The 15,636-nt window shown below is 50.7% G+C and overlaps 1 protein-coding gene across 3 annotated transcripts in view; it reads left to right on the plus strand.

The window, feature by feature from the left end:
* The window catches only part of LOC140735694 (sodium/myo-inositol cotransporter 2-like), a 48,627-nt gene extending 42,770 nt beyond the window's left edge, over window positions 1-5,857 (plus strand). For all 3 annotated transcript variants that reach the window (XM_073061065.1, XM_073061067.1, XM_073061068.1), the window contains 3 exons: window positions 4,267-4,356; window positions 4,431-4,499; window positions 5,582-5,857. In XM_073061065.1, the coding sequence (XP_072917166.1) occupies window positions 4,267-4,356; window positions 4,431-4,499; window positions 5,582-5,793 (371 nt within the window). In that variant the 3' untranslated portion in view covers window positions 5,794-5,857. The remainder of the gene's footprint in view (window positions 1-4,266; window positions 4,357-4,430; window positions 4,500-5,581) is intronic.
* The last annotated feature ends 9,779 nt before the right edge of the window (window positions 5,858-15,636 follow it).

Genomic DNA, 15,636 nt, shown 5'->3' on the forward strand with positions numbered 1-15,636 from the left:
AGATCCTATCTCTTAGTACTCCTTCCAATAATTTACCTACTACCGACATCAAACTTACTGGCCTATGATTTCCCGGGTTACTTTAAGAGCCCTTTCTAAACAACGGAACAACATGAGCTGTCCTCCAATCCTCCAGCACCTCACTCGTAGATACTGACATTTTAAATATATCTGCCAGGGCCCCTGCAATTTCAGCACTTTAATTTGGTCTTGTCAATCAATTCCAATCACTGATTGGCCAGGGGTCAAAGCACCAAACTGCCGTGAGTAGCTGCTTTTTCTATTCAATTGGGGAACCCGAGTGGAGCTATGTCTTCTGAGGCTTTCAATCTCTGATTTGCTGCTGCTCAAAGCTCCAAACTGCTGCAAGTCGCTGTGGGGTGGTGGGGGGTGGGGGGGGGGGAACTCTACCTATAGTTCTTTTGCCATCTCTCACTGAAGGTTCTAAGAGCTAAAGCCTAAAAAATCTCCACTCTAAATCTGACTACTCTAATGATGACTGCTTTGACAATGGTCACTCCATTTGTCACTGCCTTACTTTAATTTGGTCTTGCCAATCAATTCTGAATGCTTATTGGCCACTGTTCAAGGCACCAAACTGCCGCGAGTTGCTGCCTTTTCCACTGAATTTGCAAACCTTAGTGAACTGCATCTCCTCAAACTTCTGGTCTCCGATTTGCCGCTGCTCAACTCTCCAAAATGCCACCAGTTGCTGCCTTTTCTACTGACTCAGCAAACCTGAGTGAGATATGCATTCTCAGACTTCCGATCTCTGATTTGCTGCTACTCAAATCTCCAAACTGCCATGAGCCGCTGCCTTTTCTACTCAATCTGCAAACCTGAGTGGAGCTACATTGTAAATGGAAATGCATATTGTTCAGTCATTAGTGAACTTCCCTCTTCTGACCTGATAATGGAAGGAAAGTCATTAATGAAGCAGCTGCAGATGGCTGGACCCAGGACAGTGCCTTGAGAATTCCTGCACTGGATGAAATCCTGGGACTGGATGATTGATATTAGATAAAAGCCTTTTCAAGTATGTAAAAAATAAAGGGACATGAGAGTAGATATAGGACTGTTAGAAAAGGAGGCCAGAGAAATAATAATGGGGGTGGGGGGGGGGTGTGGGGGAAGAAGGACATGGCAGATGAACTAAATGAATATTTTGCTTCAGTCTTCACTGTGGAAGACACTAGCAGTGTGCCAGATGTTGGAGGGTGTGATGGAAGAGAAGTAAGTGCAGTTACAATTACAGGGGCCAAGTTGCACAAAAAGCTGAAAGACCTAAAGGTACATAAGTCACCCGGACCAGATGAACTGCATCCTAGGGTTTTGAAAGTGGTAGCAGTAGAGATTGTGGAGGAACTAGCAATGATCTTTCAAAAATCATTGGACTTTGGCCCGGTGCCAGAGGACTGGAAAATTGCAAATGTCACTCCACTCTTTAAGAATTCTTTGAACAGATTTTAAACAGGATAGATAAAGGGGATGTAGTAGATGTTGTATATTTGGACTTTCAGAAGGCCTTTGACAAGGTGCCACACATGAGGCTGCTTATCAAGTTAAGAGCCCATGGTATTGACAGAGCATTGACTGATTGGTAGGAGACAGTAAGTGAGAATAAAAGGATCCTTTTCTGATTGGCTGCCAGTGACTAGTGGTGATCTGCAGTGGTCGGTTTTGGGACCACTGCTTTTTATGATGTATATAAATGATTTAGATGATGGAAAAGATGGCTTTATTGCCAAGTTTGCAGATGATATGAAGATTGGTGGAGGGGCAGATAGTGTTGAGGAAACAGGAAGGCTGCAAAAGGACTTAGACAGATTAGGAGAATTGGCAAGAGAGTGGTGAATGAAATACAATGTTGGAAAATGCATAGTCATGCATTTTGGTAGTAGAATTAAATGTGCAGACTATTTTTTAAACAGGGAGAAAATCTAAAAATCTGAGATGCAAAGAGATTTGGGATCATTGTACAGAACAACCTAAAGATGAACTGGCAGGTAGAGTTGGTGGTGAGGAAGGCAAATACAATGTTAGCATCCATTTCAAGAGATCTAGAATACAAGAACAGGGATGTGATGCTGAGGCTTTATAAGGCACTGGTGAGGTCTCACCTTGAGTATTGTGAACAGTTTTAGGCTCCTCATCTAAGAAAAGATAAGTTGACATTGGAGGGGGTTCAAAGGAGGTTGACAAGGATGATTCCAGGAATGAAAGGGATACAAGGAATGTTTGATAACTCTGGGTCTGTACTCCCTGGAACTTAGAAGGGTGTGGGGGGAGATCTCATTGAAACCTTTTGAAAGTTGAAAGGCGTAGACAAAGTAGATGTGGACAGGATGTTTTCCATGGTGGGGGAGTCTAGAACAAGAGGGCACAGCTTCAAGATAGAGGGATGTCCCTTTGAAACAGAAATGCAGAGGGTGGTGAATTTGGGGAATTTATTACCACAGGCAGCTGTGGAGGCCAGTTTGTTGGGTGCAGAGCTTGATATGTTTTTGATTGTACATGGCACTAAAAGTTACAGGGAGAAGGCCGGGGAGTGTGGCTGAGGAGGGGTTTGAATGGCAGAGCAGACTCAAGGGGCCAAATGGTCTAATTCAGCTCCTATATCTTATGGTCTTAACTCTTGGTCCTTGTTAAATCAGACTCCATCACTGGTGCGTTGCCCCCTTGATGCTCACTAACTTCAGTTTTGACAAGGACTTCTTGATTTCAAACTCAACTAAACTGTGCTCAGTTCTGGTCATCTCACTACAGGAAGGATGTGGAAACCATAGAAACGGTGCAAAGGAGATTTACAAGGATGTTGCCTGGATTGGGGAGCATGCGTTATGAGAATAGGTTGAGTGAACTCGGCTTTTTCTCCTTGGAGCGATGGAGGATGAGAGATGACCTGGTAGAGGTGTATAAGATGATGAGAGGCATTGATCGTGTGGATAGTCAGAGGCTTTTTCCCAGGGCTTAAATGGCTAACACGAGAGGGCATTGGAATTAAGGTGCTTGGAAGTAGGTACAGAGAAGATGTCAGGGGTAAGTTTTTTACGCAGAGAGTGGTGAGTGCGTGGAATGGGCTGCCAGCGACGGTGGTGGAAGCAGAAACGAATAGGGTCATTTAAGAGACTCCTGGATAGGTACATGGAGCTTAGAAAAATAGAGGGCTATGGGTAACCCTAGGTAATTTCTAAGGTAAGGACATGTTCAGCACAGCTTTGTGGGCCAAAGGGCTTGTATTGTGCTGTAGGTTTTCTACATTTCCATGTTTAAACTCTGCCTTGGTCAACTCTGGAGTTTAGCACTTTGGTCTATGTTTGGACTAAGGCAGTGATGAGATCTGGATCTGAGTGGTTCTAGAGAAGTTCAAAATGGGCATCAGGGAGCCAATTTCTTATGATGCTTGCTTTTAGCATCATTGATGATAGCTTTTGTCAGTTTGTTGATGATGGAAATTAGACGATACTTTATCCTGATTTTTGAGAAAAGGGCATAACTATGTAATTTTCCCTTGTGTGGGTGGAAAGGCTCAGCATTGAAGGGCAAACACGAGGAAATCTGCAGATGCTGGAAATTCAAACAACAACACACACAAAATGCTGGTAGAACACAGCAGGCTAGGCAGCATCTATAGGGAGAAGCGATGTCGACGTTTCAGGCTGAGACCCTTCGTCAGGACTAACCGAAAGGACAGATAGTAAGAGATTTGAAAGTAGAGGGGGGAGAGGGAAATGCAAAATGATAGGAGTAGACCGGAGGGGGTGGGATGAAACTAAGAGCTGGAAAGGTGATTGGCGAAAGTGATACGGAGCTGGAGAAGGGAAAGGATCATGGGACGGGAGGCCTCAGGAGAAAGAAAGGGTGGGGGGAGCACCAGAGGGAGATGGAGAACAGGCAAACAACTAAATATGTCAGGGATGGGGTAAGAAGGGGAGGAGGGGCATTAACAGAAGTTAGAGAAGTCAATGTTCATGCCATCAGGTTGGAGGCTACCCAGCCGGTATATAAGGTGTTGTTCCTCCAACCTGAGTTTGGATTCTTTTTGACAATAGAGGCGGCCATGGATAGACATATCAGAACGGGAATGGGATGTGGAATTAAAATGTGTGGCCACTGGGATTCCCTATAGATGCTGCCTAGCCTGCTGGGTCCTACCAGTATTTTGTGTGTGTTGTTGTCAGCATTGAAGGCATGGTTTTGGTTTACAAGCAGCATTATGGTACTGGAAAACTTCTACGATTATCAACTGCTTGTTTCTTGCATTAGTTGCTCCAAGTCTTGGGGAGAAACAGTCTGAAGGAGATAACAAGAACCATGAGGGAATCAGCAAAAGAAACCAATTTACCCTGTCAATAGGTAAGCAGCTTCACTCACATTACTTTGACACATAATGCAGAAGGATCGTAACAGATATCCATTCTCTCATCCAGAGCAATGTGAAGAATTTAAGGTTGATTCAGAGGAAATCACCAACATGTGCCACGTCAGCAACTCAGCAGGTAAGGAATACTCTGCAATGACATCTTTCTGTTAAAAGGCAATGTACTAATGCTGCCTAATCAATTTCTACCATTGACATCATTGTAGTATGACCTTGACTCTGAAATTCCAAATCATTTTTAGCCTGGTTTAAGTGTGAGTTTGCTGGAGATGGGTTTGCTGTTGTTCCACCAGCTCTCCTGTCCTGTGGGTAGTAGGATTTCCTGGAGTACATTTGCAGTGCATTAGTGTATCAGAATTTAATGGTATGGCTACTGCAGCTATCCTGATGATGTTTGAGGCCTCCCCCGGCATCAGCTGTGCACAGAATGCAGCTCATGTGAAGATCTAAGTGAGGAATGTAATCTCGAAGAATCCCTTTTACTGAAGTGGCTCTCTATCTTATTTCATAGTTTGTCAATAAATACATGATATTTGGAATTCAGGCAGTGGTGGAGTCAGTTATGCTGTAAGGGATTGTATTTTTCACCGGATTGATGTAACTTTGTCTGGTTATAAGAAACTTACATCCTTCAAATTGACATTTTGTCTCTGAAACAGAAACAACAGTGCTGGAAGAGTTCACCCAGTTGGGTAGCCTCTGTGGAAACCATTCATAACTTCAGGTTGAGAACAGCCTTCATTAAAACTGCAATAGAGAAGCAAGTTAGTCTAAGTTACTGAGATGGAAGGGGAGGGCAGTAGTAGGTACAAGGGAAATGCAAGCTCCTTTTTAGCAGGACAAACCATTTGTACGTAATATTCTGCAGATGTATATCCAGTGAGCCAGACTTTACAAACTTATCCAGACATCACAACACTAGCTGTCCATTTGATAAGAGATTATATTACTTTCATTCCCTTTGTTGCAGCCATTGCCCTCCACCACCTTCTCTGTACTTAGACTGACTTGCTTTCTCTCTCTCAGTTCTTTGAGCCAAAACTTTAACTGTCTTCTCTTTGCATGGATGCTGATCGACTGGCTGAATTTATCCAGCCTTTCTGTTTGTGTTTCAGAATCAGCATCTGCATTCTTAGTTTTCCACTTTTGTGCTTGGCCAGTTGGACAAGTTCCTCTAATAAGCTGAATTCTCTCTCCCAGGTGAATCGGAGAAGCAAAGATCAAAGCTGGTTTCCTTTCTGCTGTGGTTCTGTGGGATGGATAAGAGGGAAGAAGCAGAGAGTCCTGCACCAACTGAAACTCCAGACCACCCACAATTGCACACAGAGGACTCTCAAAAGCATTATCTCATTAATACTAGTTTAATTGTCTGCTTGAGTGCTGCTGTGTTTCTCTATGCTTACTTCGCTTAAAATAATCAAATGATGTAATATTTCTTACATTTATACTACAGTAAAATTGTTACAATTCTAAAAAGGACTAAATTCATTTTTTCCATGGGAAAACTTGCCTTTTATATCTCTTTGCACAGCTACCAGACAACACAGGCAAAGAACTATTGTAAGTGAAGTAATTCAGGGGACATGATGGACTAAGTGCCACCAGACCATTCTCCTGTAAGCAGCTGTCTGATGGTGACCAGATTATCTGTTAATGAATCATAGAAAAGTACAGCACAAAATGGACCCTTTGGCCCATCTAGTCTGTGCCATACCATTTAATCTATCTACACCCATCAACCTGTACAGGGACCATAGTCTTCCATATCTCTACCATCCATGTACCTATCCAAACTTCTCTTAAACATTGAAATCGAGCTTACATGAACCACTTGTTCTGCCAGCTCGTTTCATACTCTCACAACCCTCGGAGTGAAGAAATCTCCCCTCATGTTCCCCTTAAACTTTTCACCTTTCACCCTTAACCCAAGACCTCTGGTTGTAGTCCCACCCAACCTCAGTGGGAAAAGCCCTCTAACCCTCATAATTTTGTATACCTCTATCAAATCTCTTCTCAATCTTCTATATTCCAAGGTATAAGGTCCTAACCTATTCAATCATTCCTGATAACTCAGATCCTCCAGACCCGGCAACATCCTTGTAAATTTTCTCTGTAATCTTTCAATCTTATTTACATCTTTCTTGTAGGTAGGTGATCAAACCTGCAGATAATACTCTAAATTAGGTCTCACCAATGTCATATACAACTTCAGTATCCCATCTCCAGTACTCAGTACTCTGATTTATGAGGTCCAATATGCCAAAAGCTTTCTGAATGACCCTATCTACCTGTGCTGCCACTTTCAATGAACTATGGACCTGTTTTCCCAGATCTCCTTGTCCCTTTGTTTTACCACACTCCTCAGTGCCCTACTGCTCATTGTGGAAGACCTATCATGGTTGGTCCTACTGCAGTGCAACACCTCACACATGTCTGCATTAAATTCCATCTACCATTTTACAGCCTATTTTGCCAACTGGTGCAATTTCATGACAGCCTCCCTTGCTGTCCAATACACCCCCGGTCTTGCTGTCCAGTACACCCCCGGTCTTGCTGTCCAATACACCCCCGGTCTTGCTGTCCAGTACACCCCTGGTCTTGCTGTCCAGTACACCCCCGGTCTTGCTGTCCAGAACACCCCCGGTCTTGCTGTCCAATACACCCCCGGTCTTGCTGTCCAATACACCCCCGCTCATGCTGTCCAGGACGCCCCCGGTCTTGCTGTCCAGTACGCCCCCAGTCTTGCTGTCCAGTACACCTCCGGTCTTGCTGTCCAATACAACCCCAGTCTTGCTGTCCAGTACACCCCCGGACTTGCTGTCTAATATACCCCGAGTCTTGCTGTACAGTACACCCCCAGTCTTGCTGTCCAATACACCCCCAGACTTGCTGTCCAGTACACCCCCAGTCTTGCTGTCCAATACAACCCCAGACTTGCTGTCCAGTACACCCCCGGTCTTGCTGTCCAATACACCCCCAGTCTTGCTGTCCAGTACACCCCCGGTCTTGCTGTCCAGTACACCCCCGGTCTTGCTGTCCAATACACCCCCGGTCTTGCTGTCCAGTACACCCCCGGTCTTGCTGTCCAATACACCCCCGGTCTTGCTGTCCAGTACACCCCCAGTCTTGCTGTCCAATACACCCCCAGTCTTGCTGTCCAGTACACCCCCAGTCTTGCTGTCAAATACACCCCCAGTCTTGCTGTCCAGTACACCCCCAGTCTTGCTGTCCAATACACCCCCAGTCTTGCTTTTCAGTACACCCCCAGTCTTCCTGTCCAGAACACCCCCAGTCTTGCTGTCCAATACACCCCCAGTCTTGCTGTCCAGTACACCCCCAGTCTTGCTGTCAAATACACCCCCAGTCTTGCTGTCCAGTACACCCCCAGTCTTGCTGTCCAATACACCCCCAGTCTTGCTTTTCAGTACACCACCAGTCTTCCTGTCCAGTACATCCCCAGTCTTGGTGTCCAATACACCCCCAGACTTGCTGTCCAAAACACCCCCAGTCTTGCCGTCCAAAATACCCCCAGTCTTGCCGTCCAGTACACCCCCAGTCTTGCCGTCCAATACCCCCCCAGTCTTGCTGTCCTGTACACCCCCAGTCTTGCCGTCCAATACACCCCCAGTCTTGACGTCCAGTACACCCCCAGTATTGCCGTCCAATACAACCGCAGTCTTGCCGTCCAATACACCCCCAGACTTGCTGTCCAATACACCCCCAGTCTTGCCGTCCAAAACACCCCCAGTCTTGCCGTCCAGTACACCCCCAGTCTTGCCGTCCAATACCCCCGCAGTCTTGCTGTCCTGTACACCCCCAGTCTTGCTGTCCAATACACCCCCGGTCTTGCTGTCCAATACACCCCCGGACTTGCTGTCCAGTACACCCCCGGTCTTGCTGTCCAGTACACCCCCAGTCTTGCTGTCCAGTACACCACCGGTCTTGCTGTCCAATACACCCCCAATCTTGCTGTCCAGTACACTTCCGGTCTTGCTGTCCAATACACCCCCAGTCTTGCTGTCCAATACACCCCCAGTCTTGCTGTCTAATACACCCCCAGTCTTGCTGTCCAGTACACCCCCTGTCTTGCTGTCCAATAGACCCCCAGTCTTGCTGTCCAGTACACCCCCAGTCTTGCTGTCCAGTACACCCACAGTCTTGCTGTCCAATACACCCCCAGTCTTGCTGTCCAGTACACCCCCGGTCTTGCTGTCCAATACACCCCCAGTCTTGCTGTCCAATACACCCCCGGTCTTGCTGTCTAATATAACCCCAGTCTTGCTGTCCAGTACACCCCCAGTCTTGCTGTCCAATACACCCCCAGTCTTGCTGTCCAGTACACCGCCAGTCTTGCTGTCCAATACACACCCCCAGTCTTGCTGTCCAGTACACCTCCGGTCTTGCTGTACAATACACCCCCAGTCTTGCTGTCCAGTACACCCCCAGTCTTGCAGTCCAATACACCCCCAGTCTTGCTGTCCAGTACACCCCCAGACTTGCTGTCCAGTACACCTCCGGTCTTGCTGTCCAATACACCCCCAGTCTTGCTGTCCAGTACACCTCCAGTCTTGCTGTCCAATACACCCCCAGACTTGCTGTCCAGTACACCCCCAGTCTTGCTGTCCAATACACCCCCAGTCTTGCTGTCCAGTACACCCCCAGTCTTGCTGTCCAATACACCCCCAGTCTTGCTGTCCAGTACACCCCCAGTCCTGCTGTCCAGTACACCCCTGGTCTTGCTGTCCAATATACCCCCAGTCTTTCCGACCAATACACCCCCAGTCTTGCCGTCCAATACACACCCAGTCTTGCCGTCCAGTACACCCCCAGTCTTGCCGTCCAATACACCCCCAGTCTTGCCGTCCAGTACACCCCCAGTCTTGCCGTCCAATACAACCCCCAGTCTTGCTGTCCAATACACCCCCAGACTTGAAGTCCAGTACACCCCCAGTCTTGCCGTCCAATACACCCCCAGTCTTGCCGTCCAGTACACCCCCAGTCTTGCTGTCCAATATACCCCCAGTCTTGCTGTCCAGTACAACCCCGGTCTTGCTGTCCAGAACACCCCCATTCTTGCTGTCCAATACACCCCCGGTCTTGGTGTCCAGTACACCCCCAGTCTTGCTGTCCAATACACCCCCAGTCTTGCTGTCCAGTACACCACCGCTCTTGCTGTCCAATACACCCCCGGTCTTGCTGTCCAGTACACCCCCAGTCTTGCAGTCCAATACACCCCCAGTCTTGCTTTCCAGTACACCCCCGGTCTTGCTGTCTAATATACCCCCAGTCTTGCTGTCCAGTACACCCCCAGTCTTGCTGTCCAGTGCACCCCCAGTCTTGCTGTCCAATACACCCCCAGTCTTGCTGTCCAGAACACCCCCAGTCTTGCTGTCCAGTACACCCCCAGTCTTGCTGTCCAATACACCCCAGTCTTGCTGTCCAGTACACCCCCAGTCATGCTGTCCAGTACACCCCCAGTCTTGCTGTCCAATACACCCCCAGTCTTGCTTTCCAGTACACCCCCGGTCTTGCTGTCGAATATACCCCCAGTCTTGCTGTCCAGTACACCCCCAGTCTTGCTGTCCAGTGCACCCCCAGTCTTGCTGTCCAATACACCCCCAGTCTTGCTGTCCAGAACACCCCCAGTCTTGCTGTCCAGTACACCCCCAGTCTTGCTGTCCAATACACCCCAGTCTTGCTGTCCAGTACACCCCCAGTCTTGCTGTCCAGTACACCCCCAGTCTTGCTGTCCAATACACCCCCAGTCTTGCTGTCCAGTACACCCCTGGTCTTGCTGTCCAATATACCCCCAGTCTTGCTGTCCAATACAACCCCTGCCTTGCCGTCCAATACACACCCAGTCGTGCCTTCCAGTGCACCCCCTGTCTTGCTGTCCAATACACCCCCAGTCTTGCCGTCCAGTACACCCCAGTCTTGCTGTCCAATACACCCCCAGTCTTGCTGTCCAGTACACCTCCGGTCTTGCTGTCCAATACACCCCCAGTCTTGCTGTCCAATACACGCCCAGTCTTGCTGTCCAGTACACCCCCAGTCTTGCTGTCCAATACACCCCCAGTCTTGCTGTCCAGTACACCCCCAGTCTTTCTGTCCAGTACACACCCGGTCTTGCTGTCCAATATACCCCCAGTCTTGCTGTCCAATACACCCCCAGTCTTGCAGTCCAATACACCCCCAGTCTTGCCGTCCAGTACACCCCCAGTCTTGCCGTCCAATACACCCCCAGTCTTGCCGTCCAGTACACCCCCAGTCTTGCCGTCCAATACAACCCCCAGTCTTGCTGTCCAGTACACCCCCAGTCTTGGTGTCCAATACACCCCCAGACTTGCCATCCAATACACCCCCAGTCTTGGTGTCCAGTACACCCCCAGTCTTGCTGTCCAATACACCCCCAGTCTTGCTGTCCAGTATATCCCCGGTCTTGCTGTCCAATACACCCCCGGTCTTGCTGTCCAGTACACCCCCCGGTCTTGCTGTCCAGTACACCCCCAGTCTTGCCGTCCAATACCCCCCCAGTCTTGCTGTCCTGTACACCTCCAGTCTTGCCGTCCAATAAACCCCCAGTCTTGACTTCCAGTACACCCCCAGTCTTGCCGTCCAATGCACCCGCAGTCTTGCCGTCCAGTACACCCCCAGTCTTGCCGTCCAATACACCCCCAGTCTTGCTGTCCAGTACACCCCCGGTCTTGCTGCCCAGAACACCCCCAGTCTTGCTGTCCAATACATCCCCGGACTTGCTGTCCAGTACACCCCCGGTCTTGCTGTCCAGTACACCCCCAGTCTTGCTGTCCAGTACACCTCCGGTCTTGCTGTCCAATACACCCCCAGTCTTGCTGTCCAATACACCCCCGGTCTTGCTGTCTAATATAACCCCAGTCTTGCTGTCCAGTACACCCCCAGTCTTGCTGTCCAGTACACCTCCGGTCTTGCTGTCCAATACACCCCCAGTCTTGCTGTCCAATACACCCCCAGTCTTGCTGTCTAATACACCCCCAGTCTTGCTGTCCAGTACACCCCCTGTCTTGCTGTCCAATAGACCCCCAGTCTTGCTGTCCAGTACACCCCCAGTCTTGCTGTCCAGTACACCCACAGTCTTGCTGTCCAATACACCCCCAGTCTTGCTGTCCAGTACACCCCCGGTCTTGCTGTCCAATACACCCCCAGTCTTGCTGTCCAATACACCCCCGGTCTTGCTGTCTAATATAACCCCAGTCTTGCTGTCCAGTACACCCCCAGTCTTGCTGTCCAATACACCCCCAGTCTTGCTGTCCAGTACACCGCCAGTCTTGCTGTCCAATACACACCCCCAGTCTTGCTGTCCAGTACACCTCCGGTCTTGCTGTACAATACACCCCCAGTCTTGCTGTCCAGTACACCCCCAGTCTTGCAGTCCAATACACCCCCAGTCTTGCTGTCCAGTACACCCCCAGACTTGCTGTCCAGTACACCTCCGGTCTTGCTGTCCAATACACCCCCAGTCTTGCTGTCCAGTACACCTCCAGTCTTGCTGTCCAATACACCCCCAGACTTGCTGTCCAGTACACCCCCAGTCTTGCTGTCCAATACACCCCCAGTCTTGCTGTCCAGTACACCCCCAGTCTTGCTGTCCAATACACCCCCAGTCTTGCTGTCCAGTACACCCCCAGTCCTGCTGTCCAGTACACCCCTGGTCTTGCTGTCCAATATACCCCCAGTCTTTCCGACCAATACACCCCCAGTCTTGCCGTCCAATACACACCCAGTCTTGCCGTCCAGTACACCCCCAGTCTTGCCGTCCAATACACCCCCAGTCTTGCCGTCCAGTACACCCCCAGTCTTGCCGTCCAATACAACCCCCAGTCTTGCTGTCCAATACACCCCCAGACTTGAAGTCCAGTACACCCCCAGTCTTGCCGTCCAATACACCCCCAGTCTTGCCGTCCAGTACACCCCCAGTCTTGCTGTCCAATATACCCCCAGTCTTGCTGTCCAGTACAACCCCGGTCTTGCTGTCCAGAACACCCCCATTCTTGCTGTCCAATACACCCCCGGTCTTGGTGTCCAGTACACCCCCAGTCTTGCTGTCCAATACACCCCCAGTCTTGCTGTCCAGTACACCACCGCTCTTGCTGTCCAATACACCCCCGGTCTTGCTGTCCAGTACACCCCCAGTCTTGCAGTCCAATACACCCCCAGTCTTGCTTTCCAGTACACCCCCGGTCTTGCTGTCTAATATACCCCCAGTCTTGCTGTCCAGTACACCCCCAGTCTTGCTGTCCAGTGCACCCCCAGTCTTGCTGTCCAATACACCCCCAGTCTTGCTGTCCAGAACACCCCCAGTCTTGCTGTCCAGTACACCCCCAGTCTTGCTGTCCAATACACCCCAGTCTTGCTGTCCAGTACACCCCCAGTCATGCTGTCCAGTACACCCCCAGTCTTGCTGTCCAATACACCCCCAGTCTTGCTTTCCAGTACACCCCCGGTCTTGCTGTCGAATATACCCCCAGTCTTGCTGTCCAGTACACCCCCAGTCTTGCTGTCCAGTGCACCCCCAGTCTTGCTGTCCAATACACCCCCAGTCTTGCTGTCCAGAACACCCCCAGTCTTGCTGTCCAGTACACCCCCAGTCTTGCTGTCCAATACACCCCAGTCTTGCTGTCCAGTACACCCCCAGTCTTGCTGTCCAGTACACCCCCAGTCTTGCTGTCCAATACACCCCCAGTCTTGCTGTCCAGTACACCCCTGGTCTTGCTGTCCAATATACCCCCAGTCTTGCTGTCCAATACAACCCCTGCCTTGCCGTCCAATACACACCCAGTCGTGCCTTCCAGTGCACCCCCTGTCTTGCTGTCCAATACACCCCCAGTCTTGCCGTCCAGTACACCCCAGTCTTGCTGTCCAATACACCCCCAGTCTTGCTGTCCAGTACACCTCCGGTCTTGCTGTCCAATACACCCCCAGTCTTGCTGTCCAATACACGCCCAGTCTTGCTGTCCAGTACACCCCCAGTCTTGCTGTCCAATACACCCCCAGTCTTGCTGTCCAGTACACCCCCAGTCTTTCTGTCCAGTACACACCCGGTCTTGCTGTCCAATATACCCCCAGTCTTGCTGTCCAATACACCCCCAGTCTTGCAGTCCAATACACCCCCAGTCTTGCCGTCCAGTACACCCCCAGTCTTGCCGTCCAATACACCCCCAGTCTTGCCGTCCAGTACACCCCCAGTCTTGCCGTCCAATACAACCCCCAGTCTTGCTGTCCAGTACACCCCCAGTCTTGGTGTCCAATACACCCCCAGACTTGCCATCCAATACACCCCCAGTCTTGGTGTCCAGTACACCCCCAGTCTTGCTGTCCAATACACCCCCAGTCTTGCTGTCCAGTATATCCCCGGTCTTGCTGTCCAATACACCCCCGGTCTTGCTGTCCAGTACACCCCCCGGTCTTGCTGTCCAGTACACCCCCAGTCTTGCCGTCCAATACCCCCCCAGTCTTGCTGTCCTGTACACCTCCAGTCTTGCCGTCCAATAAACCCCCAGTCTTGACTTCCAGTACACCCCCAGTCTTGCCGTCCAATGCACCCGCAGTCTTGCCGTCCAGTACACCCCCAGTCTTGCCGTCCAATACACCCCCAGTCTTGCTGTCCAGTACACCCCCGGTCTTGCTGCCCAGAACACCCCCAGTCTTGCTGTCCAATACATCCCCGGACTTGCTGTCCAGTACACCCCCGGTCTTGCTGTCCAGTACACCCCCAGTCTTGCTGTCCAGTACACCTCCGGTCTTGCTGTCCAATACACCCCCAGTCTTGCTGTCCAGTACACCTCCGGTCTTGCTGTCCAATACACCCCCAGTCTTGCTGTCCAGTACACCCCCAGTCTTGCTGTCCAATACACCCCCAGTCTTGCTGTCCAGTACACCCCCTGTCTTGCTGTCCAGTACACCCCCAGTCTTGCTGTCCAGTACACACCCAGTCTTGCTGTCCAGTACACCCCCAGTCTTGCTGTCCAATACACCCCCAGTCTTGCTGTCCAGAACACCCCCAGTCTTGCTGTCCAATACACCCCCGGTCTTGCTGTCCAATACACCCCCGGACTTGCTGTCCAGTACACCCCCGGTCTTGCTGTCCAGTACACCCCCAGTCTTGCTGTCCAGTACACCTCCGGTCTTGCTGTCCAATACACCCCCAGTCTTGCTGTCCAGTACACCCCCAGTCTTGCTGTGCAATACACGACCAGTCTTGCTGTCCAATACACCCCCAGTCTTGCTGTCCAGTACACCCCCAGTCTTGCTGTCTAATACACCCCCAGTCTTGCTGTCCAGTACACACCCAGTCTTGCTGTCCAATACACCACCAGTCTTGCTGTCCAATACACCCCCAGTCTTGCTGTCCAGTACACCCCCGGTCTTGCTGTCTAATATACCCCCAGTCTTGCTGTCCAGTACACCCCCAGTCTTGCTGTCCAATACACCCCCAGTTTTGCTGTCCAGTACACCCACGGACTTGCTGTCCAGTACACCTCCGGTCTTGCTGTCCAATACACCCCCTGTCTTGCTGTCCAGTCCTCCTCCGGTCTTGCTGTCCAATACACCCCCAGGCTTGCTGTCCAGTACACCCCCAGTCTTGCTGTCCAATACACCCACAGTCTTGCTGTCCAGTACACCCCCAGTCTTGCTGTCCAATACACCCCCAGTCTTGCTGTCCAGTACACACCCAGTCTTGCTGTCCAATACACCCCCAGTCTTGCTGTCCAGTACACCCCCAGTCTTGCTGTCCAGTACACCCCTGGTCTTGCTGTCCAATATACCCCCAGTCTTGCTGTCCAATACACCACCAGTCTTGCCGTCCAATACACACCCAGTCTTGCCGTCCAGTACACCCCCAGTCTTGCCGTTCAATACACCCCCAGTCTTGCCGTCCAGTACACCCCCAGTCTTGCCGTCCAATACAACCCCCAGTCTTGACGTCCAGTACACCCCCAGTCTTGCCGTCCAATACACCCCCAGTCTTGCCGTCCAGTACACCCGCAGTCTTGCTGTCCAATACACCCCCAGTCTTGCTGTCCAATACACCCCCAGTCTTGCTGTCCAGTACACCCCCGGTCTTGCTGTCCAGAACAACCCCAGTCTTGCTGTCCAATACTACCCCGGTCTTGCTGTCCAAAACACCCCCGGACTTACTGTCCAGTACACCCCCGGTCCTGATGTCCAGTACACCCCCAGTCTTGCTGTCCAGTACACCTCCGGTCTTGCTGTCCAAT

This window comes from Hemitrygon akajei, chromosome 11 (assembly GCF_048418815.1).
Source record: "Hemitrygon akajei chromosome 11, sHemAka1.3, whole genome shotgun sequence".
NCBI lineage: Eukaryota > Metazoa > Chordata > Chondrichthyes > Myliobatiformes > Dasyatidae > Hemitrygon > Hemitrygon akajei.